The 24422-nt window shown below is 38.9% G+C and overlaps 1 protein-coding gene across 25 annotated transcripts in view; it reads left to right on the top strand.

Moving 5' to 3' along the window:
* ANK2 (ankyrin 2) overlaps positions 1–24422 on the top strand; it is a 591714-nt gene that overhangs the window by 513549 nt on the left and 53743 nt on the right. For 18 of the 25 annotated variants that reach the window (XM_050943972.1, XM_050943955.1, XM_050943971.1 and 15 more), the window contains 3 exons: positions 2224–2368; positions 7867–7969; positions 8830–8933. In XM_050943972.1, the coding sequence (XP_050799929.1) occupies positions 2224–2368; positions 7867–7969; positions 8830–8933 (352 nt within the window). Of the gene's footprint in view, positions 1–2223; positions 2369–7866; positions 7970–8829; positions 8934–13425; positions 13468–14437; positions 14474–24422 lie in introns of all 25 variants that reach the window. The other 7 variants (XM_050943952.1, XM_050943954.1, XM_050943956.1 and 4 more) reach the window with 2 other exon arrangements.

Genomic DNA, 24422 nt, shown 5'->3' with positions numbered 1-24422 from the left:
ATACTTGAGGTAATAGGGGCTAATTTAGGTTTTGATTTTACCTTTGGTGAATTATTTTCTTGTTCATACTGGTTCATTTTTCCACCATCAGTGTGATTGTATTTCCAATTTATGGCAAATGGGCATGGAGCTTCTGAGTATCAGTTGCCATGTTTTAAAAATTAGACTCTTACGGGTGACCATGCAAGAATGTTTGTTGTCAGGAGTGACACAATGTCCTTTGGAGTACAGTTTGAATGTCTGAGAATTCAAATGAGGACTGACTTGTACCTGTCAGTCACAGTGACAAAAAAATGTACCTTTCTGAGTTGAAACCAACAGTTTGCAATCAAAAGAGAAATTTTCTCAGCATCCACTGTCAGTCCAAGCATCTAATGTAGCTGTGGATAAAAGAAATGTCAGACTCTCTGGGGTGGCTCACGACACTGAGTGCCTATTTCAGGGCAGACTGTCAGAAGCAGGGTCAACAACCCACACCCATGATATGTTCTATAATTAGATTTCACCAAACCAGTAACCAATGTTACTACAGTAGTCTTAAAATGGAGTCACAGGCAGTCTCCTTAAACACGTCAGTCTATCTGAGCACCCAGAAGCTGGACTATGTGACAAATGATCACTTACACCAAAAATCACAAAATATTCTGGTTTCATCCTGTCCCAAGAGAACAGTCACTCACCCAGGTAGATTTACATCCTAGATCTCACTCCAAAGATGATGCTGGTAACCCATTCGATAGTAAACTAACCAAACATTAGATAAGAATAAGGAATGAGAGTTATTGAGAGGTTAAAGCAGGTAAAAATATATGTACAGGTGAATCATAGTCTATAACAGTAGTCCCCAAACTGTGGGCACTCCCCTCTGAGGGACACAGAGGAATGTTCAGGAGGGCAGACAACAGGGCCAGGGCCAGCCTCTATGGGGGCGGGCTGGCAGAAGGGAGCATCACACTTCCAGCCCTGCTCTGCCCCCAGATAAGCTATGCCCCTAGCCTCGCTCCTTCCCCAACCCTGGTCAGTCCCCAGTCCTGTTCCAACTCCAGGTCCAGCTCCTCCCTCCCTCTTCCTCCCAGCCCCAGCTCTCCACTCTTCCCCCAGCCTAGCTCTGCCCTCTTTTCCTCTTTGCCCCACGAACAGCTCTGCCTGTAATCCCAGCTACTCCCCTAGTTCCACCCCCAGCTCTGTCTTCAGCCCAAGCTCCTCTGCTGAGGAAGCCTTGGCTGTACCATAATGGGGGGCGGGGGAAGGTCATGGATGGATTCCATTACTGGTAAGGGAGGGTGCAAAAGTTTGAGCACTATTGGACTATGATTTCAAAAGGTCTCAGAGATGTTGTAGTCTCCCAGTTTCCCAAAAGTCTGTTAGGGCTACTCAAAGGAATTCTGGGATATCTGTCTGCTCATTCAGGTATTCTTCCCTGCTAGAATCCAAACAGTTCAGAGATGAATTTTTTTCCTCTGTCCATACTTAAAGTTTCTTCTCGTAGAAAAACAAGTTGACAGTTCTAACCAAGTCCGCTCTTTCTTTGATGATGGAGAGAAGGTAATGCATTTAGGGTCTTTGGTCATGATACACAATGACCATTTGCTTTGCAAAGCACAATAATTAGCACCTTCCTGTTACTGTCCTTCATTTGCTTTACATGGCTTCTTTCTGTTTGGTGAGTCACTTAGATATAGGGTATATACAATGTCAATGTGTGCCACTACATTCTAACAGTATTCAGATAAGTGATAACTATGCATGCAACATCCCATTAGTTTTCATGCGGTTTAAACACCAACCACATTCGAATCTATTTAACAACCACTTTGATCTATACCAATACACAAGTGAATTGGTCTGACTTCCAGCTGTGAGTTTGTCAGGTTTTTAGCTGACACCTAGGTAGCTGGCTGGCACCAGCATTACAGGAACCAAACTAAAAGATAATCTACAGAATGATAGAGAAATTAGTCCTTCAAAAAATCCACGCAGTGGCAAAAAATGGAGGACAAAAATTGATTGCTTACTCACCTTGATTTTGATTTGATTTTTATCCTGCTTGATGTGCCAGTTTTGTTAGTGTATTTAATTGTTCGTAATTTGCAGTGCTGTGTGTGTGGGAATTACCTTCCAATTATTTGTGCCATCCCGCTGACATGCTACCCCAATCTGTAAATAATGTGGGACTTGTGAGTTTACTGATCTCTGTGGATTGTGTTTGTGTTTTGTTTCAAGGTGATGACACAATGACTGGAGATGGGGGAGAATACCTCAGGCCAGAGGACCTGAAAGAACTAGGTGATGACTCTTTGCCCAGCAGCCAGTTCCTAGATGGTATGAACTATCTGAGGTACAGCTTGGAGGGAGGCCGATCTGACAGGTATTTTACCTGAAATGATATGTTTGTATGATGAGTTAGAGCATAATTTTGTTGAATAGTTAAGCTCTCTGCACAGACCTTCTCAGTGTCTTTAATTCAAAATAGCTATGTGATATACCTGTTCCTTCTCATTTCAATAATTATTGTCACTTCTTAGAAGAAAGGTGTAGTCAAAAGAAAGTCATGAGAAGAAAACTATCAGGAACCAAATACATTTGGTATGGGGGGGAAAAAGAGTTTACAACTGAGGGTGACCTAATTCTCTTGTATACTAATACTGTACATGGTCCTAACATCCCAAAGGGCTTAAGGAAAAGTCTGTCCATGATTCACGGTAGAGCATTAATCAAGGGCATGGTTTGAGAATAAGAGCAATGTTGTTGTAACCACACGAAGGAGGAGTGATATTGGCTATGTGGTAGGGTCACTTAGTTCTCCTAACCTCCAGTTGGCACAGAGCAGATGGCTCAGAATCAGGGGATGGTTGGCTGAGATATTTTAGTGCTTCAGAAGCATGCTCCTTTCTAGCATGTTTTACCAACCACAGCACAGAAGGAGAACCCTCACTGGGGCTATCTTGCACAGATGGGTGTTGTTGCTAGGGTGTGCTACTGCTTAGGGAAGTGCACCATCATATTGTAAAACCAAAATCAAAAAGAGTAATAGCCCTTTACACTTCAAAAAGGTTTATTGTAATTCACACCAAGTCAGTGTCATCTACATTACAATACAGGGTACAGTTTTCAAACTTTGGTATTTAACTAGTGAGCATAAATGCATAATCAGGTCCCCAAACTGCCAGATAGACATCTACATTTCTAAGTAAGAGTCAAGTGCCCAAAGAGGGAAATGGGTGTCCAAGATTAGGCATCCAGGTTTGAAAATTGCAATGTCTAGTATAAATTACTCATGTCATTTCCAGATCTAGTGCATTCACAGGTGGTATTTCTTTAAAAAAATGTTTGTCAAGATTTTAGCCACACAATTTGCAACCCAGGCCACTGTCCAATGTAGTATGTTATTCCAGCACCAAACAGGATCCGATCCAAAGCCCAGTGAAATCAGTGGAGTTGTTTCAGTTGACTTCAATGGGCTTAGGATCACTCTTGGAACAAAAGAAGCCAGAAAATTACTCAGATTGTATCACAAGATATCTAAACCCCTAAGCATTTAGGCCTTCCAAACTTGGAGCCTTTGCTGCTCCAGTAAATCCAATGAATCCTACAACACAATGGTTAAAAAAAATCAAAAAGCGTTAACAGTAATCTGCTGGTGCTGGTGATACTGATTTTTTTTTCTTTTTGATTTTCAACGAGTTGTGTAAGAAGGCTTACATAGATTAATGCTGGGCTAGATTCAGTTCTCATTTATGTCAGTGTAAATCTTGAGCACATGCGTAGATTTCAGGGGATTTACACTAGAATATTTGAGACAAAAATCTGGTCCACAGTTTGCAATATAAAAATTATTTTGCTGTCTTGTATCGGATCTGTTTAAACTGAAATGCAGCAAAAAGACATCCAGAAAGAAGAATCAAATAAAAATGTGCATTTTCCCAGGTCCATCTTTCCGCTTCTCTTTCACTAATATAGTAGGGTCATATTCATGGGAATTACCACCAAAACTGCCTAAATAAAGTTGCTTTGCTGCAGTATCTGAATCAGAGACAATGCAATGCAATAGAGATTTCATTTTTTCTGCTGTAACAAATGCAGCACAGTAAATCATGTAAGCAGCCCATTTTCATGTATTATTATGCATTTAAAATTATATTTTAAAAGCTTATATTTTTCTTTTGTAACCATGTTCTCTGTTTATTATTTCTTTCTCCCCATCATTCTTTTTAATATGCTTTCATTAGCACTATGCCCAGGTAGGTATTACACAGCATGTAAACAATGTAGTCCCCAGTACACTCGTGCAACACCAATCACTATTCATCCATTTTGCAGGCCTGCTGATGGATCTAGGAGACTTATGTACTGGAGTTGTTGTTTTCACAGGGCCAAATGAATGGCATTGCTATTGGAGTTAGTTATATTCTCAGACAAGAGAAATGACCTGGTCTATAGTAGCATATAATGATCTGTCAGCTAACCTAGGTTCAGGAAAGGCCCAGGTTTGTGATTCAGCATATGACCTCCACTCCTCAACTTAACCCAAATGTATCTGCCATGTCAGATGGGAAAGATTTTCTATCCATAAGTGGGGCCCTGTTAGGGAATGTTTCCAAGACTGGTTTATATAAAGTTGCAGGGGGCTCAAGGAATTTTCACAGAGTGCTCAGGCAACAGAAAACATTTTGTATTTCCCGCACCAGGTGTCACCTGTGGTAAATGCTACATTTATCCTCTTAATTGGTCACTAATGGGGTGAATAGAGTCCCGGTGATCCAGTGCATCCTGCAGTGGTGAATTTGGCAACATTATCTGAACCAAACATACAGAGAGTCTATGTTTTAGTAGATTTCCTAGAGTAGGTTGCCTCTTATTTAGTGTAACTTTATGTGACAATATTCTAAAAGCCTAAAAAAATAATTAGTGTACGTGTCTCTTAATCAACTCTGTTCAACACTGCTCCCCGTTAATAGTGAGGTCCTGGTTGCCATAAGCACCCTTGCTTCTAGTTTTACACCCCTTATGTATCTCAGCACCAGATGCTTTAGCAAATGGTTGTTCCTTATGTATGCAACTGATATAATCCATAGAACATGAGCAATGCCATTTCAGTATTTGTCTTAAACAAAATTTTAATGGAAATGTTATACTCCTAATTCATCACAGACCTCAGTCACATTTGTGTAACTATCACGTCTCTTGATAATATCCATGCCTTCAATGTACTGGGCCTGTATTTATGAACATATACCATTCACTGGGCATGTTCTGGGCAAATTGTAATAGTAATGCCTCCTGACCATAGGAGAATGAGGACCAAATCACTGCAGGATGTCTATATTACAGCTAGGAGCCTCCCAACACAGGTAGACAAACTCATGCTAGCAGGCCTTGGGCAAATGCTCTACAAATAACAGCATGGATATTGCGGCTCCAGTGGAGACTCGGGCTAGTCACCCAAGCTCAGACTCAGGGGTCGTCAGGGCTTGAGAGCTCAAGTTGCCAGCTGAGCGGCAACATCGAAGTTATTTTTAGTACGCTACTTTGAGCCCCATTAGTAGAAGTTGGTCTACCCAGGCTGGGAGGTGTAGACATACCCTTAGAGACCAGCAGTAGAGCCTAGTACATGTTTCTTTTCATTCAGTAGTGGGCTGATGAAACCTTACATTAGCTGAACAGCAGGACCTATGATTTGGATGGCAAACCCCTTGCAAGCATTGCATGGCACTGTAAATCAGCAGTGAATGTTTCAAGCATTAAAGCAAGTAAAGGATAGTGGTGAAAAATGGGGGGTCTGCTACTGATGTTTAATTTCTGATATAAGAATGACTATTTACTGAAGTAATGTTATTATGGAAAACAAAGTGTAGCACTACAAAATATCTGCCAAGGTAACATATGTGTATTCAAAATGACCTACAACCAAGGCTTCATACAATACATTTTATTTAAAACAAGTTATACATGGACTAAAATGCATGAGGTGAAATCCTAGCCCCATTGAAGTCAATGGGTGTTTTGCCATTGCCACTGCCTTCAGTGGAGTCAGAATTTCATCCAGGGAATGTACAATATCCACAAAATTTCATATATCATCCTTGCTCAATTCTGTTTGCCCACTCATCAGGGTGAGTAATATTTGATGACGTGCAAGCGAAATATCATTAGTTTTTTAACCATCATTATCCTGGTCAGAGTGGGTGAGAAGGTATTCTGCACTAATTTTCATGGCAGTTTTCCAAGGCTGTTATTCATGTAATATTTTCATCGTCTTGTACAATCCACTTAATATGGCAGGCATGCAATGGAAGGGCATTGGTAGCTCTTTTAATTTTATGTATCTCTAATGTAAATATGCCATGCTATTTATTTGCAAAATACAGATACTGCAAGAACCTATTGGATGAATGTAATTATATACACTGTCATTGAACAGGATCTGTTGCTGCAATATTTTTGTCTGACTTCCAATAGGTTTACATTTAATAGTACTTATTTCAATCTAATGTATACTTAATATTTAAAATGATACTTGAAAATAAATTATCCCATTTTAAACCTACAAATATATTGAATTCTTATGGTATGTGGAGAACAAGGACACCCACTGTTAATTAGGGTAAGCTCTGATTGAGAGAGAGATGTAAATTAACCACTAACCAACCAGGAGTAGAAGACAGCTTCCCATATGGGCATGTTATTTCAAAACTGGCCGTTATGGGGTTTCTTCCCTCTTCCTCTGAAGCATCTGGTACTAGCCATTGTCAGAACGTTTATTGGGCTAAGTGGCCCACTGGTCTGATCCAGTTCGGCAGTTCCAGTGTTCTAATGTTTGTACATTATCAGGGACAGTACCCACACAAGTGCAATCCATGAGAACATAGCTAGTTTCTAACCTTAAATGTAATGTGTCCTTAGCTACATAGAATAGTAACAAGGAATACACCTACATGAATATAAAGTGATACCTGCAAAATCTGATGGGGTGTGAGCTGTTGATTTTTCACCAAAAAAAAAAAAAGGCACAAACATCCTGTATATACTGTTGTTTTTAATATTTAAAGGGCAAAAGTAATACTTCTGTGTGGCAGAAACCCCATATTAGCTTGATATGTCTTTGTGTGCTAGGATATCTTTGTTTTGTTTTGCTTTTTTGGATTTTGCTTTGAGCGAGCAGATATTGCAGTTAAGTTCCGAGCTGGGTGCTTGGAAGCAGCTTATAATTGCCTCACATCTCTCATTGCTACAGCAACCCATGTTCTGTAGGGCTGTGTGTACATACAAAGGAACCCGTGCTCACATTTTGGATTGCTGTTTTAGAGATGCTGCAGGCATGCAGGAGGCTCTTTGTTTTACACAAGAAGCATGTGGCTGGCCACAGTTCGCCTTGCTGTGTACCTTCCAGGGGACAAAAATGAACCTTACTCATTTATAATTTGAGTCAGAGAATGAAGCCTCAGAGGGACTCATTTCAGCTTCTCGTCAAATATTTGCATCTTTTTTTTCCTAGACAGTTCACTTGTATTATGGAGCAGGAGAGAGAACTTCTTCAAAGAGCCTCAGCAGGAGTTCCTCTTTTGTATAAGGGAAGCAATTAAGCCACATAGCTAATTTAAAGCATTGGTGGTTAGAAAATAAAACAGATTGTGATCTAGTTTAATCTCTTGGATTCTCCTTTGAATTAAATGAGAGGAGTCAGTCAAAAGACTGGTTCAGCGCTCAGTCAGAGATCCACAAGACACTATTTATACTCCCCCTGGAAGTTGCATTATATTTGCTAACAGCACGCTTTTTTCACTCTTCCGCTTGGTCCATCATCCCATTTTCACAATACCTTCTCAACTGCTGATATATTGCCATGGCATCCTGCCAACCTACCAGCCTGCGGTCCTTCAGTTCAGACAGGTCCCACACGTTGAGCCATGCCTCCTACCTGAGGGACAGTGCCATGATTGATGATACAGTCATAATCCCCAGCCACCAGGTAAGACCTTTCTCTTTATCTCACTGATAAATTGCACAATGTGCATTTATTTTAAATATTCAATTTTGGAAATACACCTCTACCCCGATATAACACTGTCCTTGGGCGCCAAAAGATCTTACCATGTTATAGGTGAAACTGCATTATATCGAACCAGAGTGCGCAGCCCCACCCTGCCAGAGCACTGCTTTACTGCGTTACATCCTAATTTGTGTTATATCGGGTCATGTTATATTGGGATAGAGGTGTGTGAAAAAGAATCCCTGTTTGGATTCTGTTAACTGTATGATGTAATGTATACTGTAGTATTAATTGCACCATAAACTTGTCTAATTTCGAACTGTTATTAAATGAACTAGCTTATTGTATAATTCTGAAGTATATTCTGTATTAACCAGATATGTGTAAATGCATTTACAGTACGTCTTTATAGTGCTTTCCATTGCATCTGATTTTTGAGCAATGTTAATAGGCATGGGGTCAAATGTTCAATTGCTGTAAATGAAATCAAAGGAGCTTTGCTGATTTACACCAGCTGAGAATCTAGTCCACTATTCAGAGAGAAGATTTTTGAAGACACAATCAAGTCATTTAAAGAGAGGTCAATCTGGTCACTCCCAGTATTCCTGGCTCACTGGGGCCAGTAACATTTGTGATTGCTTTGAAAAAGCACAAGATGTTACAATAAGGTGCTTGTAGTACTTTGATGTCATTATTGCTCATTTTTAATTGTTGCCTTTTTTAAAGTGTTAATCATTTTCCTCCCTGCTATACAAAAATAACTCTTACTTATGGTGTATTTGGCTCATTGCTTTTAAATATGGAAACACAAATTAATAAGAGTTCTTTCACATGCTCAGGTATCAACTCTGGCCAAAGAAGCTGAAAGGAATTCGTATCGCTTAAGCTGGGGCACTGAAAACTTGGACAATGTGGCGCTTTCTTCAAGCCCTATTCATTCAGGGTGAGTAACCCAATCCACTGATATGTACGAAGAGGGTGAGAGAAACAGAGTGAGAATAACTGAGGTCCCAGCTGCTTGAGCTAATGCTTAACTTGGAGTTGAATAATACTTCATTACAATCTAGTATTTAAAATAAATTGTTATAACCATTCAGATTCAGCCAGACAGAAGAATGTGATTATGGGCCTGATCCATTGACCATTTAAGTCATTGAGAATCTTTCCATTGACTTCAGCAAGCATTGCATCAGGCTTTACATGAGGGATTTTGACTGATTACTACTTAAGAATGGCCACACTGTGTCAGACCAAAGGTCCATCTAGCCCAGTATCCTGTCTGCCGACAGTGGCCAATGCCAGGTGCCCCAGAGAGAATACATAATCATCAAGTGATCCATCCCCTGTCACCATTCCCAGCCTTTGGCAAACTATTAATACCCACCCCCCAAAAATGCTTGGTTTTTATGAAGAGAAAAAGCACATCAGGCCTTTTTTGCTTTCACTGATAATGGAGAGCAAGGGCCTGATCCTGCCATGTGACGAGCACCACTTGTGAGATCTTTTGACATCAGTGAGAGTTAGGGAGCTGAGCAACTTTGAGCCCTCAGCACCTTCCTATATCAGGCCTTCACAAAATGAAATTGCAAAGAAGTGAGAGAAGGGAGGCTAAGTGAACTGTGCAAGTGCTTTTGGCAAGTATAGTAAACTATGCTCCAGAAGAGCAGTATGTAATGAAAGTTGTGAAAAAATTCTGAAAATCACCAGTGCTACAACCAGAATCTTGAGGGACTGTCTCTTCTAATGAAGATTATCTTTCTAATAAATAAAGTGAATAGTGGTTGTTTGTGTGATGCAAAAATCCAGCACAGTAAGTTATGTTTATTGCTAATCAATTAATGTCCTCCAAGTAACATTCAAGTAGCCTTATGAATGTTTTGGTTTACACGTTCCTGACCAGTTGCCTTCAGCTATCCCCACAACTGATTAGTTTTTGTTATCATTTTTATTAGAACCAGTCTGGTGAAAGGTGAACAAGACAGAAACTAAATAAACCACACCTGGCCAAATCAGTGTTTATAAATGTTATCCTGTATAGGCAAGAAAAATTGTGGGCTTGTTTGCTTATTTGTAATTTTGGATCAAAAATAAGTTACCCTGAACATTTATATCTAGAGAGTGAGTGTGTCAAGATTTAGATTTTAAATTATTTTGGCAGATAATTCTAGCAATTGGTGCCAAATAAATAAAGGTCTTTTTTCCAGAGGATGTATATTACTTTTCACTACACTACACTTTTACTGTCCAATGATTGCGGGTGATAAATTATTTAGTTTTTATAACAGTGATTTCATATTCTCTGGGACTTGATCATTTCACACTTTGATTCAAAAATTAATCAGTGATTCCTTAGATCTTTTGTATGACCAAGTCTGAGTCAGACAATTAAATGTAATAGAAGCAACTGCCTCTGTAAAGCCATGGGGAAAATAATTATATTTAATAAAAGACAGAGGTAATCTTTGGTATTACTATTCTGTTTTTGATTTATACTGTTAATATGCCAATAAAATACAATACTAAAGGAGCCTTCAAGAACCAAAATCCAGCCCTTGAAAAATACCCCATGAAAGTGTATTCTTACCTTCCACTGACTTATCAAAAGAATTAACTTCTCTTTTGTATGTTAAAGGGACACACTGGAGTAAATCATAGTGTTTAGAAAACACTTGTGCTTAACTGAGTTCTAGTATTAACATCTTATTTTAAAACGGAAGCAAATTAAAAACTCTACTTAACTTTTCTCTCTTAATGCTGTTTGTTTAATTATTGCATTTCACTTGGAACAATGAAAACAAATTTGACATTTACATTATTTTCCCGCTACCTGAAGTCATTATTAGGTTTTCTTACGCTGGCTGATTGCTGTACTATATGGCTTGCAAACACCACAGGGAAATGTTTAAATCACCAAAGAAAACTTTTTGTTTGCAATTGGGAAACAAGTGTTATGGAAGCATTGATTTTAGGTTGTTTAAAGCATGGGGTTTTGTCCCAAGACACCACAAAAAGAAAGACAAGGCACCAGGAATGTGGTTTAACTTGGCTATAACTTTGTTAAATAACACCCTAGAATTGATCAGGCAATAACTTGTCCCATGCAGGTTATTCCTTCTTGGTAATCTGTTATATGTGAGGGAGGACTGCTGTCAGCCCTCTACTCCCCCCTACACATACACACACTGTTAATGTAGTCTCAAGTGCTGGGACTCCACCACTTTCCTCTCATATGAGGACTAAGGGGGTGTGGAGAGGTGTTCTGTCCTTGCTGTCCTGGACATTAGGAGCCCCAACATCATTCGCACATTCTCCTATTCTGCTTTTAATCGTGGTTTATCAGGAAACCAGACTTCTATTAACAAGCACCTATACTGGCTACCCATCAAATTGTGACAATGTGAATTTTACAACTTAGCCTACCCACCAGATCACTGGGCTGCAGTGAGGAAGGCAAAAAACCCATCACATTGCCCAGACCAGTTTGGAAATGAGGGAAAGATTCCTTCTGAACTCCAAAAAGATGCTGCCCACATAGGCCCGAAAACCCCCAACCCCAGGGAGGGAGAGCTGTCGATGAGGGTTCAGAATGGTACCCTTTGGCAAGAGGAAGGGCTTATAGCCCTACTTTGGGTGCATAGGAGCCAATAGGTTTATACTGCACCCTTCTGTCTAGCCAGTCAGCCAAAGAGCCCTCCTCCTCAAGATGAGAGGCTGAATGCTCACAACAAGGAGAGGAAAAGGGGGTGTGGGGCATCCCTTAAATAGCAAAAAAAATTTCCCTCCTGGCCCTGATAAAGCATCTCATGACTTAGGGTATGTCCACGCTACCCGCTGGATCGATGGGTAGCGATCAGTCTATCAGGGATCAGTTTATCATGTCTTGTCTAGACACGATAAATCAATCTCCGAACGCGCTCCCAATATTAACCCTACATGTGGGAGCTGCCCCCCCCAATAATGTGCAATGATTTAGTGTAGAACATTTCCCAGTTATTTTGCAGAGTTAGTATTCTCTTTATATCTTAATAAACCAGCTTAAAGGGGAAAAATTCTGCCACATTATGATTTTCCAGCAGGAGGACATCTAACCTCCATTTGAGACAATCAGAGTGTCCTTCTCATTAGGAGACATGCATGAGATGACATGCTTAGCAAAGTCAAGATTGTTTCAGTGTTAGAGACTCTTGGATGCTGTAACCAGTGAGAAGGCAAAGACCTATCACTTTGCTGGAAATGCCAGAGAATATAGTCTCTTCATTTTTTTTAACTTCCTGTCTATATGGAGACAAAGATTTTGGCCAGGTTTATACAGGTCTCTTTAAATAGTTTTTTAGTCACACAGTTTACAGTGAGTATGTAATCTCATTGTGAAAGGAGCATAATGTTTTCATTAGGTTGGAAAGTAAAACACTGAATTTGAAGATCTCTTTCCATTTGCAGTTTTTAGATATTGCTTGACAAAAGCACATTTTTGTATCTTTTCCATCTATCTATGTGGTTTGTAGTATTGAATGCAACTGGTACGGTTTTAAGGCACAGTACATATGCAGAATTGTTACATGGTACTTGTTTTGTTGGGTTTTGGTGACATGCAAGCAACTCCATCTTTACTCTTCTGAATTATATGATTACCAGAAATCTTCAAGACAAATGTATATTTAACAGTTAGCTGTTCAATTTAGTTAAATTTATATTGCAAACAGAGGCAATGTGATCAATTGGTTAGAGCATGAGACTGTAGCCAAGAGACCTAGATTCTATTTCCCACTCTGTTATTAACTTGCCCCTGTGATCTAGGGCAAATTGTCACTTAGGGCTTTTCTATCCAGCGATTTAATGCACTGCAAGCCAGGATGTGAATCTACAGCGCAAAAGCTGACCATGTGGACCCTGCTACAGTGCACTAAAAATTCCCTAGTGCACTTCTGCCTATTCCCATTTCAAATAGCAGTATGGCAAAGCACATTATAGAACTTTCAGGATGCGGTAGCAAGCTCTACGTAACCAGATAGTATATGGCAAGTTAGTGCACAGTAGATTCACACCCAGACTTGCCACACATTGAATGACTGTGCAGACAAGCCCTTAACCCCTTTGTGTTTCAGTTTCCTCTCCTGTTAAAATGGAGATGATAATGCTTACATTTTATATATTAAAAAAGGAGATTCTCAGATGAAATGCATTGCATACTTAAGTCCTATGTATTATTTTTATTATTACATATACACGTACATTTATTAAATAGACATTATGGAAATAGAAGTCTGATTGGTTAATAGACAATCCAAATGGATGTGTATCTAGCAAAGCTAAACAGTTGGGGTTGTGTTAGTGAGTTTACCCTCCTGGAAATCATTACTTCCATCAGTGGGTCTAAAAAACAGTAGAGAATCAGCAGCTGAAATTGACAAATAATTAAGAGTTATCATTCTTAGCTGCCTGTCTGCAAAAAAGGAGATTGGATCATTGCTAACAAGGTAAACAAAATAAATTTAAAGTGTTGTATTTTGGATCCCTTACATTATTTTCCCTAATGTGACATTTGCTTCCTGGAAATAGTTGTGAAAACAAGACCTGGCAGGTAGCAGCTGAGAGTCTTTTTCAAATGTACAAAATTAAATCATATCAGAATACACTGATGCCTTTAACAGGTTATTTAAAACAAAACTCAGGTGTGTTTCATTATGGGCAAAGGTCTGCTGATGTCAAAAGAAGTAAATGACACTGGAGACATTCATAATAAGAAAGTGATGTCAGAAAAGTACATAATTGACCATATAATGTATTATTGGGAACATAAATGGTTAGAAGAAGAGTAAAAAGTTTAAACTGTATCACTCTGGAGAGGGAATGAAAGGAGGACCGGAAACATTCTAAACTGGGGTAAGCTGGAGGTTAGAAGATTCTTGATAGGAGACTTGAGAAGAGAGTGTTGAGATGGAATCTTAGCTCTTATGGAATTTGATGTCACCAGAATCTCTTGATGAAATTATTTGAGACATGTAGATACAGAGTTACTCGAATTATGCTGTGAACCCAGTTTTCAAATTTGAACACCTGAACTAGGGAGCACAGTCCCTTATTTGAGTTTCAGATAAGTATTCAGGACTCCAAATGCCCAGTGTAGGTATATGAGTGCCAACCTGAGCACTCCAATTCAGAACTGGGATTAAGACACACATGTAGAGAGGATCTGATGACATCCTAAATCATTCTAATTTTGCCATTGTAGTAACCCATGATGTTTGTTTGTGCTTATATCCCACGCTCACTTTTATCCTCTCATATATACTGTGTGTGTGTGTATTTATGTATATGTGTGTGTGTATATATCTACATACACACACACAAAGTTACATATTTAAGTGAAAAACCTCTTCTGTTTTCTTCTTATATTTCACTTAATCCGTCCTTTTTTTTCATGCTAAGTGATCTATTCTGTTGCAGCCGCTCCTCTCCATGCCTTGATCATGACAACAGCAGGTGAACGTCTGCATTATTCCGTTAATATGTGGCTCCCTCCTCCCTTTTCATCCTTCTCCTTATTTACCTCACTTCAGGATGCTTTAGTATGTTTGTCCACCCACCTGCAGGATGGCAGTTAAACAGAGCCCTATTTTTCAATGTGTCCCTTTTCTCCCAACGGCGTTACTCCCCTTCATCAGAAAAACACTTAATACGAAAAGGGTAAAATTGGTCCTATGTTGATAATTCTGTTTGATTTTATTGATTTAACTTTAATCCTTTATGTTGGTGCCAAGTGCTGCACTATGTGACTATGATTATTTTTTTGCTGAGCCACTGATGTGCTCGGTGCTGCACAGAGCATAGCGAATGATGCAATCTCAACCTGAAGGAGATTGTAATCCATTAACAAACTGAGGTCTGATGCATTCATTGGAGATATGTTCCCTTCATTTTTTAAAAACATCACTGTTATGGCAGTTGAAAGATACTTTTAAATTCTCAGATGAATAAAATTATTAGGAAAGTAATGATTCCCAACGTCATTTTTAAAGACTGCACACCAACAGTCCTGCTCTTCATTTAGCATAATACAAGTATTCTCATCAGTGAAGGGTACATCACTGTAGGCAAATTACAATTGTTTCCAGATGCCTTACAGCTAAAGTCATGTTTTTTGTCCTCCCAGAATGTATTTCCTCCCCTCCCCCCATACTACATATAGCTCAGTTTTGGCCTAATTCAGCACTCACTGAAGAAACTGAAAAGTCTCCCATTAACTTCGGTGGGCACTGGGGATCAAGGCCTTGATTCTTAATATCTTTGAATGCAAACTTTGGATCAGTTTTCCTCTCCAGCTGTAAACTTGAGAATTGCTGAAGCAACCTGATAAAATTATTTGTTTCTACTTTTTTCACATTCTGACTAACTCTGAATGCTGCTATCTCCTTGTTTCTTGTATTAATTAAGCTGACTTAAGATTTCTTAAGTGTATCTATGGTGGATATAGTTCAGTGATGATTGTTATCATTGTTTCCTGCTATATGATGAGACGCATGCGCCTTACTAACTCAATTTAATAATCATTTCTGAACTGACAGTATAATAACGGTGTATTGCTTTTGCATTTTCCGTTTTTATGTTCATTTTAACATTAAGCACAGTCTGTTTTAGAAAGACTCTTCATGGAGCTGTGTTTGCATGGGTGTTCAAATGGTTCAGCAGATGGAGATGTGCAGCAGAGTCCCAACAAGCTGGTATTCATTGCTATCTGAAGAGACTACCTCTTAGCAACACAGTTTACAAAACAATGACACTTAGCAAAGCCCCCAAATAATGTCTTCTTTTCCCCTAAATAGGCCTATCCATTCTGTATTTCCTTATTTATTTCTCTGCTGTATTTTTAAGTGGGCACAGAAATAGTTAGCTTACATGTTATTGTCATACCAAGAAAATCAGACCAGGAAATAACTTAGGGGTTGTTTACATGCTGTGACACTAAGGGCTTATCTATAGGAACATTTAGTTTGCAGCAAGCCGGGCTGTGAATCTACCCCACACTAGTCTGCCATGCAGACCGTGCTGATGCACACTAATGGTTCCTTAGTGTGTTTTGTCCTACCCTGCTTTGAAATCGTTAGTGCATGTTAGCAGGGTCCACATGGATAGTTCTTGTGCAGCAGGCTAGTGCAGGGCAGATTCACCCCTGAGCTTGCTGCAAACTAAATGTTCCTGTAGATAAGCCCTTAGTGTCACAGCAGAAAGTTCGCAATACAAAGATTTCTTGGAACTGCATGTCAGCTCTTCATGTTCCCAAGGTAGATAAGTTGAACACCATGCATTTTATATGATTCTTGCAAATGAGACCATATATATTGAAAAAAAACAAACTCACAAAAGTTTGTTCTGTTTTGTGTGGAAAGCTTTGGAGATATCTTGTAAGAGTAATGGGCTTAACCAAAATGACTGCTCTCCGTCTGCTTCCTTCCACCCCAGATATAGTTGAATTTCAGTGGGGTGATATGTATATGGTTGTGAATTGCTGAAAGATCCTTTGAAATGAGCGGCCTTATATAATTAGTAACTCTTCCTTTTACCATGTTTAACATTTACATCAATATGTAGACATTTGATTATAAAATTTTGGCCTTCATTTATACTCACATAATTTTATATGCATAGACAATTATTTGTGTATTTTTTAGGCAAAGGACAGAATTTACATGCAGAAATCCTCTTAGTCCCAGAGAGTTTTGTGTATGTAAATTCTGTCACATTTGCATGAGTGATAGTGTTTGAAAATAGTGCGTGCAAAGTTGCATGCACAAAGTTGGAAGTCGCACTGAGGCAGCTTTAGGGAATATGGCCCATAAAGCTTGAATGCTATATTTACACATACTATGACCTACCTCCATGAAGTACATAAAATTACCCTTATGACTTTCATGCACCTCACATATCAACTCCTCCCAAATATAGTCCAGTCAGTTAGGACCTACATATTGGACAAAATTTAGCAGTTAAACCCCCCATGTAAGTGAGGGCAACTTCACTGATGTCAGTGGGCTGAATTTGATCCATTAAGTAGAGTGAACATTGGTTGGTCTCACCTGTAACCGTTCTTGCCAGAACAGTATGTCTTAGCCTCCTCTCATGGATTACCCAACCTACATCGTATTTCCTGAAATGTATTTGCTTTTCTTCCTTTTAATTGCTTTTCATCTTCCAATACCTACTGCAACTCCCCCTAAAAAGGAGAATTTTACTATGTTGCCCTGAAATTTCCTTTTCACTCTGATTTGGGCCATAATAAGCACTTGACATTTGCTTGCAAGCGTGACTAACCCTAAACTCTAGGAAGCACAGCATAGTAACTGCGCTGGTTGATTCAGTCCTGCAAGACTATATTAACTTTACAATCATATCCTACCTTTGCTAAGCTTCGTTTCCACCTTTTTTCTTTAAAACTTTGCCAGAAAATGAAACATATTCAAAAGTTGTCCATCCCTACCTCCAGGAGTTTACCTTTGTGCTAGTGCAGTCACCCTTAACACATGTATATTTTGACTTCATTGCTTTAACTCCTGAATTGCTGTCATCTTGAATCAGGACCCAATTAAAGTTTAAATAGAACATTGTTCTAATAAACCAAATACATCTACTCACACTTAAGAAGTACATTTCTCTGAGATGCATTTATTAAAGGAGGGACCTTTAAATCATGGTGTGTGACAGAATTTTTCAGATATACATAAAGATGTAAAACTAGAAAAGATTCATCTAGCCCATTGTTGTTTTGATACAGGTATGTGTTTTGTGTACTCTAGTTTTAATGGCTCAAAAGAAGGCATTCCCATCACTCACTGGAGAGAGATCTTTCTGAAAGAGTCTTCATGGTTAGACGTTTCTCTTATATTTGTATTAACTTGACACCATTCAGTTTCATCCCACTGTCCCAACTATACCCCCCAATTCCATCCTAATACCTCTCCTTTACTGTTTTTACACACTTAAAATGACTATAGATGTCTATCATATCTCCCATATTCATCAGTTTCTGTAAATTAGTTTAGTTCTTTTGACCTTTCCCCATAAATCAGTCTCTCCAGATATTATCCAACTTCCCTTTTACAACATATCTGTGATAGTGAATAGACATGGGCCCCAGCCATGAAATTCAGGTTGGGATATGAATTTTGATCTAACTCCTTTCAAGTTTTGTAAGCTTGGAGTTGGGGTGCCATTGTGCAAAGAGAGAGAGAGTGATTACAAAATGTGGATTTTATGTTTGATCCAAATTTTGATAGCACTGCCCACTTCAAAACTTAGGACTCTAGCCCATTTCTAGTACTAGGTGTCCAGAACTGTGCATAATATTTTAGGTATTATCTCACTGGAATCATACAAAAAGGAACTATAAACTCTCTAGATTGTGAAATGATGCATTCATATGTCTAAAATTGCAAAGGCTTTTTATTTTGCTGCTATAACAAATAGCAAAGTCATACCTAATTAGCTGTTCTCTATTACTCATAGTTCTCATTTGATGTACAGTATTCCAGGTTCTTCCTTGCCACTCAATATCAGTTTCAGATTACTTTTCCATAGATACATTGATCATTAGCTTGCATTTATCTAATGTTGTTATTTCCTGCTCATAATCTTAACCCTTATTTCATTCTTATGTCTTCGCTGATGTTTGAATCACCTCCCAATCTAGAATAATCTATGAATGTAAATAATATGCTGTTTTCTCATCCTCGAGATCATTAATAAAATATTAAATTAAGCGCCATCCCCTGCAGCATCCTCCTCTAACTCAATACATTGCTGCTGATCATTAACTTTTGTTCACAGTCCCTCAGAAAATGTTTAGTCAGTATGACACCGCTTGACTTTTTATGTAAAAGTTTCTGAATCAGAACATTGAACACAGTAAAATCTGTTACTTTACAGTTTCATCCACTAGTTTGTAATTAGATTTTTAAAAGCAATTAATTTTCTGTCATGATTTGTTTTTATTCAACCCCCTTGCCTTTGTTTTTACGAAAACCCATAATTGCTTTTGACTATTATACTCTAGGAAGTTACTGGGTTTTCTTCCTCTTAATATTTTTTTTCCATTATTACACTCAGGATAGAGGTTAGCATTATTGGATGTAATAATCAGGGTTGCTTATTTTATTCCCATTTTTAGAAGACCGATATGGCAATTGATTTTTAATATATATCTGCTGCCTCCTTGATTGTCCAGGATTTTTTTTTTCAAAATTATTTACCAGTGATTGAATAATTTCATGGTTTCATAACTTTAAAACTCTTAAGCCATATAGGGTGAAATCCTGGTCCTACTGAAATCAATAGAAGTATCATCCACACTTGCTGATTTGCATATATTCCACTTACTATATTCTTGGACCTGCATTTTAGGCCTGATCCTTCACCATTGAAATCAGTGGAATGGTTGTCATCAACTTCAGTGAAAGCAGGATTAAGCATTTTTTTAATGTATTAACAAAATCATCTTTACTTCTGAATTGTCAGTGTCCCTAGTCTGCTGGTCCTTTTGTACTCTCCTTATCTTTATATCCTCTCTCAAATGTGCTTTTCTTGGCCTGTTTTTTCTGTTTTTGAGGGTAATCATAGACTCATAGACTTTAGAGTCAGAAGGGACCAATATAATCATCTAGTCTGACCTCCTGCACACAGCAGGCCACAGAACCCTACCCATCCACTTCTATAACAAACTCCTAACCTATGTCTGAGTTATTGAAGTCTTCAAATTGTGGTTTGAAGACCTCAAGCTGCAGAGAATCCACCAGTAAGTGACCCATGCCCCACGCTGCAGAGGAAGGTGAAAAACCTCCAGGGCCTCTGCCAATCTGCCCTGGAGGAAAATTCCTTCGCGAACCCAAATATGGCGATCAGCTAAACCCTGAGCATGTGGGCAAGACACACCAGCCAGCACTCAGGAAAGAATTCTCTGCAGTAACTCAGATCCCATCCCATCTAACATCCCATCACAGACCACTGGGCATACTTACCTGCTGATAATCAAAGATCAGTTGCCAAAATTAAGCTATCCCATCATACCATCCCTTCCATAAACTTATCAAGCTTAGTCTTAAAGCCAGATATGTCTTTTGCCCCCACTACTCCCCTTGGAAGGCTGTTCCAGAACTTCACTCCTCTAATGATTAGAAACCTTCGTCTAATTTCAAGTCTAAACTTCCTAGTGTCCAGTTTATACCCATTTTTTCTTGTGTCTACATTGGTACTAAGCTTAAATACTTCCTCTCCCTCCCTAATATTAATCCCTCTGATATATTTATAAAGAGCAAGCACATCCCCCCTTAACCTTCTTTTGGTTAGGCTAAACAAGCCAAGCTCTTTGAGTCTCCTTTCATAAGACAGGTTTTCCATTCCTCGGATCATCCTAGTAGCCCATCTCTGAACCTGTTCCAGTTTGAATTCATCCTTCTGAAACATGGGAGACCAAAACTGCACACAGTATTCCAGATGAGGTCTCACCAGTGCTTTATATAACGGTACTAACGCCTCCTTATCTTTGCTGGAAATACCTCGCCTGATGCATCCTAAAACCGCATTAGCTTTTTTAACGGCCATATCACATTGGCGGCTCATAGTCATCCTGTGATCAACCAATACTCCAAGATCCTTCTCCTCTTCTGTTGCTTCCAACTGATGTGTCCCCAATTTATAACTAAAATTCTTATTATTAATCCCTAAGTGCATGACCTTGCACTTTTCACTATTAAATTTCATCCTATTACCATTACTCCACTTTGCAAGGTCATCCAGATCTTCCTGTATGATATCTCGGTCCTTCTCTGTGTTAGCAATACCTCCCAGCTTTTTGTCATCCGCAAACTTTATTAGCACATTCCTGCTTTTTGTGCCAAGGTCAGTAATAAAAAAGTTAAATAAGATTGGTCCCAAAACTGATCCTTGAGGAACTCCACTAGTAACCTCCTTCCAGCCTGACAGTTCACCCTTCAGTACGATCTGTTGGAGTCTCCCCTTTAACCAGTTCCTTATCCACCTTTCAATTTTCATATTGATCCCCATCTTTTCCAATTTAACTAATAATTCCCCATGTGGAACCATGTCAAATGCCTTACTGAAATCGAGGTAAATGAGATCTACTGCATTTCCTTTGTCTAAATAATCTGTCACCTTCTCAAAGAAGGAGATCAGGTTGGTTTGGCACAATCTACCTTTAATAAAACCATGTTGTAATTTGTCCCAATTACCATTGACCTCAATGTCCTTAACTACTTTCTCCTTCAAAATTTTTTCCAAGACTTTACATACTACAGATGTCAAACTAACAGGCCTATAGTTACTCAGATCACTCTTTTCCCCTTTCTTAAAGATAGGAACTATGTTAGCAGTTCTCCAGTTGTACGGTACAATCCCCGAGTTTACCGATTCATTAAAAATTCTTGCTAATGGGCTTGCAATTTCATGTGCCAGTTCCTTTAATATTCTTGGATGAAGATTATCTGGGCCTTCCGATTTTGTCCCATTAAGCTGTTCAGGTTTGGCTTCTACCTCAGATGTGGTAATATCCACCTCCATATCCTCATTCCCGTTTGTCATCCTTCCATTATCCCTAAGCTCCTCATTAGCCTTATTAAAGACTGAGGCAAAGTATTTATTTAGATATTGGGCCATGCCTAGGTTATCCTTTACCTCCATTCCATCCTCAGTGTTTAGCGGTCCCGCTTCTTCTTTCTTTGTTTTCTTCTTATTTATATGGCTATAGAACCTTTTACTATTGGTTTTAATTCCCTTTGCAAGGTCCAACTCTACATGGCTTTTAGCCTTTCTCACTTTATCCTTACATGTTCTGACCTCACTAAGGTAGCTTTCCTTGCTAATCCCACCCTTCTTCCACTCCTTGTAGGCTTTCTGCTTATTCTTAATCAACTCTCTGAGATGCTTGCTCATCCAGCTTGGTCTACAACTCCTACCTATGGTTTTTTTCCCCTTTCTTGGGATGCAGGCTTCTGATAGTTTCTGCAGCTTTGACTTAAAGTAATTCCAGGCCTCCTCCGCATTTAGATCCACAAGTTCTTCAGTCCAATCCACTTCCCTAACTAATTTCCTTAATTCTTTGAAGTTAGCCCTTTTGAAATCAAAAACCCTAGTCCCAGATCTATTTTTGTTTATCCTTCCATCTAGTTTGAACTGAATTAGCTCATGATCACTTGAACCAAGGTTGTCCCCTACAACCATTTCTTCTATGAGGTCCTCACTACTCGCCAAAACCAAATCTAAAATGGCATCCCCTCTTGTTGGTTCTTCAACTACTTGGTGAAGAAATCCATCAGCTATCACATCCAGAAAAATCTGAGCCCTATTATTCTTACCAGCACTTGTCCTCCAGTCTATATCTGGGAAGTTAAAGTCTCCCATGATCACACAATTTCCATTAGTGTTTACTTCATTAAAAACATTAAAGAGGTCTCTATCCATATCCAAATCAGATCCTGGCAGTCTGTAGCACACCCCAAGCACTGTCTCAGGGGAGGCTCTAGTAGCTTTCTTTCCCACTGTGATTTTTGCCCAGACAGACTCTGTCTTTTATCCAGTAATCGCTGGTCTTACTAAAAAATGTTTGGGATGTTCCTCTTGCTTATTCCAGCTGCTATATACCTTAAATAAACTGAAGACTGACAAGTTAGTTTGCTTCATGCCTTAGTGTCTTTGGCTGAGAAGGGCTGACGTTAAATAGCTAGCACTTTGTACCTATGACGCTCATTAGAGACACAGACCATACTAGAATTGTAAGTTGACCTGCAGTAGATCTTGGATGTTCCAGTGAGTGGAACACAGGGGCTGCTACTATATTACTTGTGAACATGCTGCAAAATTCCAGTATAAATAAGAATGCTCAAAAACAGAGATATTTGTCCTATTTCTAACCTCACTTTTACATTACTGATTTGATGTCTAAACAGATATCCTCTTCCAGGGCTACTTCATAGGTATACAGGCTGTCTGTTTCATGGGAAAGCATCATCGTTTCAGTTCACTTCCCATATTTTAGCTTATCTGAAAACTTTCACTCCTTAGAAAGCTTCACTTAAAAAGAAAGTACGAGCTATGAAAATAGAGTTCAGTATTGCTATTGTAGCAGGGATTCCTTGATTGGGTCCTATGCCATAGTCACTATTAGGGATGGTTGAATTACTATTTATGGATATTATCTGTTTATTTGTATTTCAGTAGCAGCCCCAGTGTGCTCAGCAATGTTGACACACAATGTGAGATGAATTGCTTAGTTTCTAAGGAAAATACTTTCATTGAGAATAAAATATTCCCTGAATGAAATGGAAAAAATTGTTGACTCCATTATGGTTTAGTATTAGTTGACTATATTGAGCAATTGTTGAATAGTGAACAAAATTGTATTAATGATTAGTTTGCTTGAAGAAAAATGCCAAAATTCATTCAGTAAATTATTTGCACCAAATAATTCAGCCAGCCCTAATAACGGTGATTGCAGTTTCTGCAGTTGTTCAGAATATTAATACCAGACTGGAACTGCTTATGCCATCCCAGAACTTAGGCTGTTGTTAAATGCATTTCTGAAGCATTCTTCATCATTGAATGTTAGGCTGATTCTCAGAGACAAGAGTCACAAACAGTTTCATCCATTTATTACGAAGTTGACACAAAACCTACATCCAGATAAGGGCTTTGTTTTAACTTGGAAATGCAGTCACATAGCATTATTGTAGAACCTGAGCAATTAGAATCCTTGATTTCCTCTTTCATCCCTATTCATAAATATGTATATGACTCTAAATTATATCTAGAATGGATTAAGATAGGTAGAGTCCTTACTTCAAACCCTAAGGAATTAAAGCTGTAAACACTTGTTCATTTTTGTTTGTTTTTTGTTTAAACTACAGAAACATCAGCCCCCTGAGGAATGAGATAATGGTTGTACTCCATAGGGTATTACACTAAACAAAATCTAGAGGTATATGAATGGTGGTAGAATAGGAGACTGCATGTATGGGAAGGAGTGGGAAGTCTCTTCATATGGCATCCATGGTGCATGGCGTGCTTTAGATTGGCAGCTTGTGACTCCTTCCTCTCGTTCATTTTTATGATGTGACTTGCACGGAGTGTTGGGTGTTCTGTTTTAATAGCATGTGGAATGAATTGTAAAAGTTTTGATAATGAATGGATTCAAATATATGTAATACCAAGTGACCCAAGAGAATGAAAAATATCTGTACTTGTCTCTCATGTGGTAAGATTTTTTTATTGCAGGTCTCTCAGTGCAGATGTTAGCATTTGTGTGAATCCCTGTGTGGTGACTAGTGTAGTCCTAAAAGTAGGTCTGGTATTATCCTCCCTCAGGTTCTTTCCCCTATTCTCACTGCAGCAACCCAACCTCTCCATCCCCAGGGCAGTGGTGATCAGAAGT

This window comes from Gopherus flavomarginatus, chromosome 3, assembly GCF_025201925.1.
Source record: "Gopherus flavomarginatus isolate rGopFla2 chromosome 3, rGopFla2.mat.asm, whole genome shotgun sequence".
Classification (NCBI taxonomy): Eukaryota; Metazoa; Chordata; order Testudines; family Testudinidae; genus Gopherus; species Gopherus flavomarginatus.
This window is presented reverse-complemented; position numbering and strand designations above follow the sequence as displayed.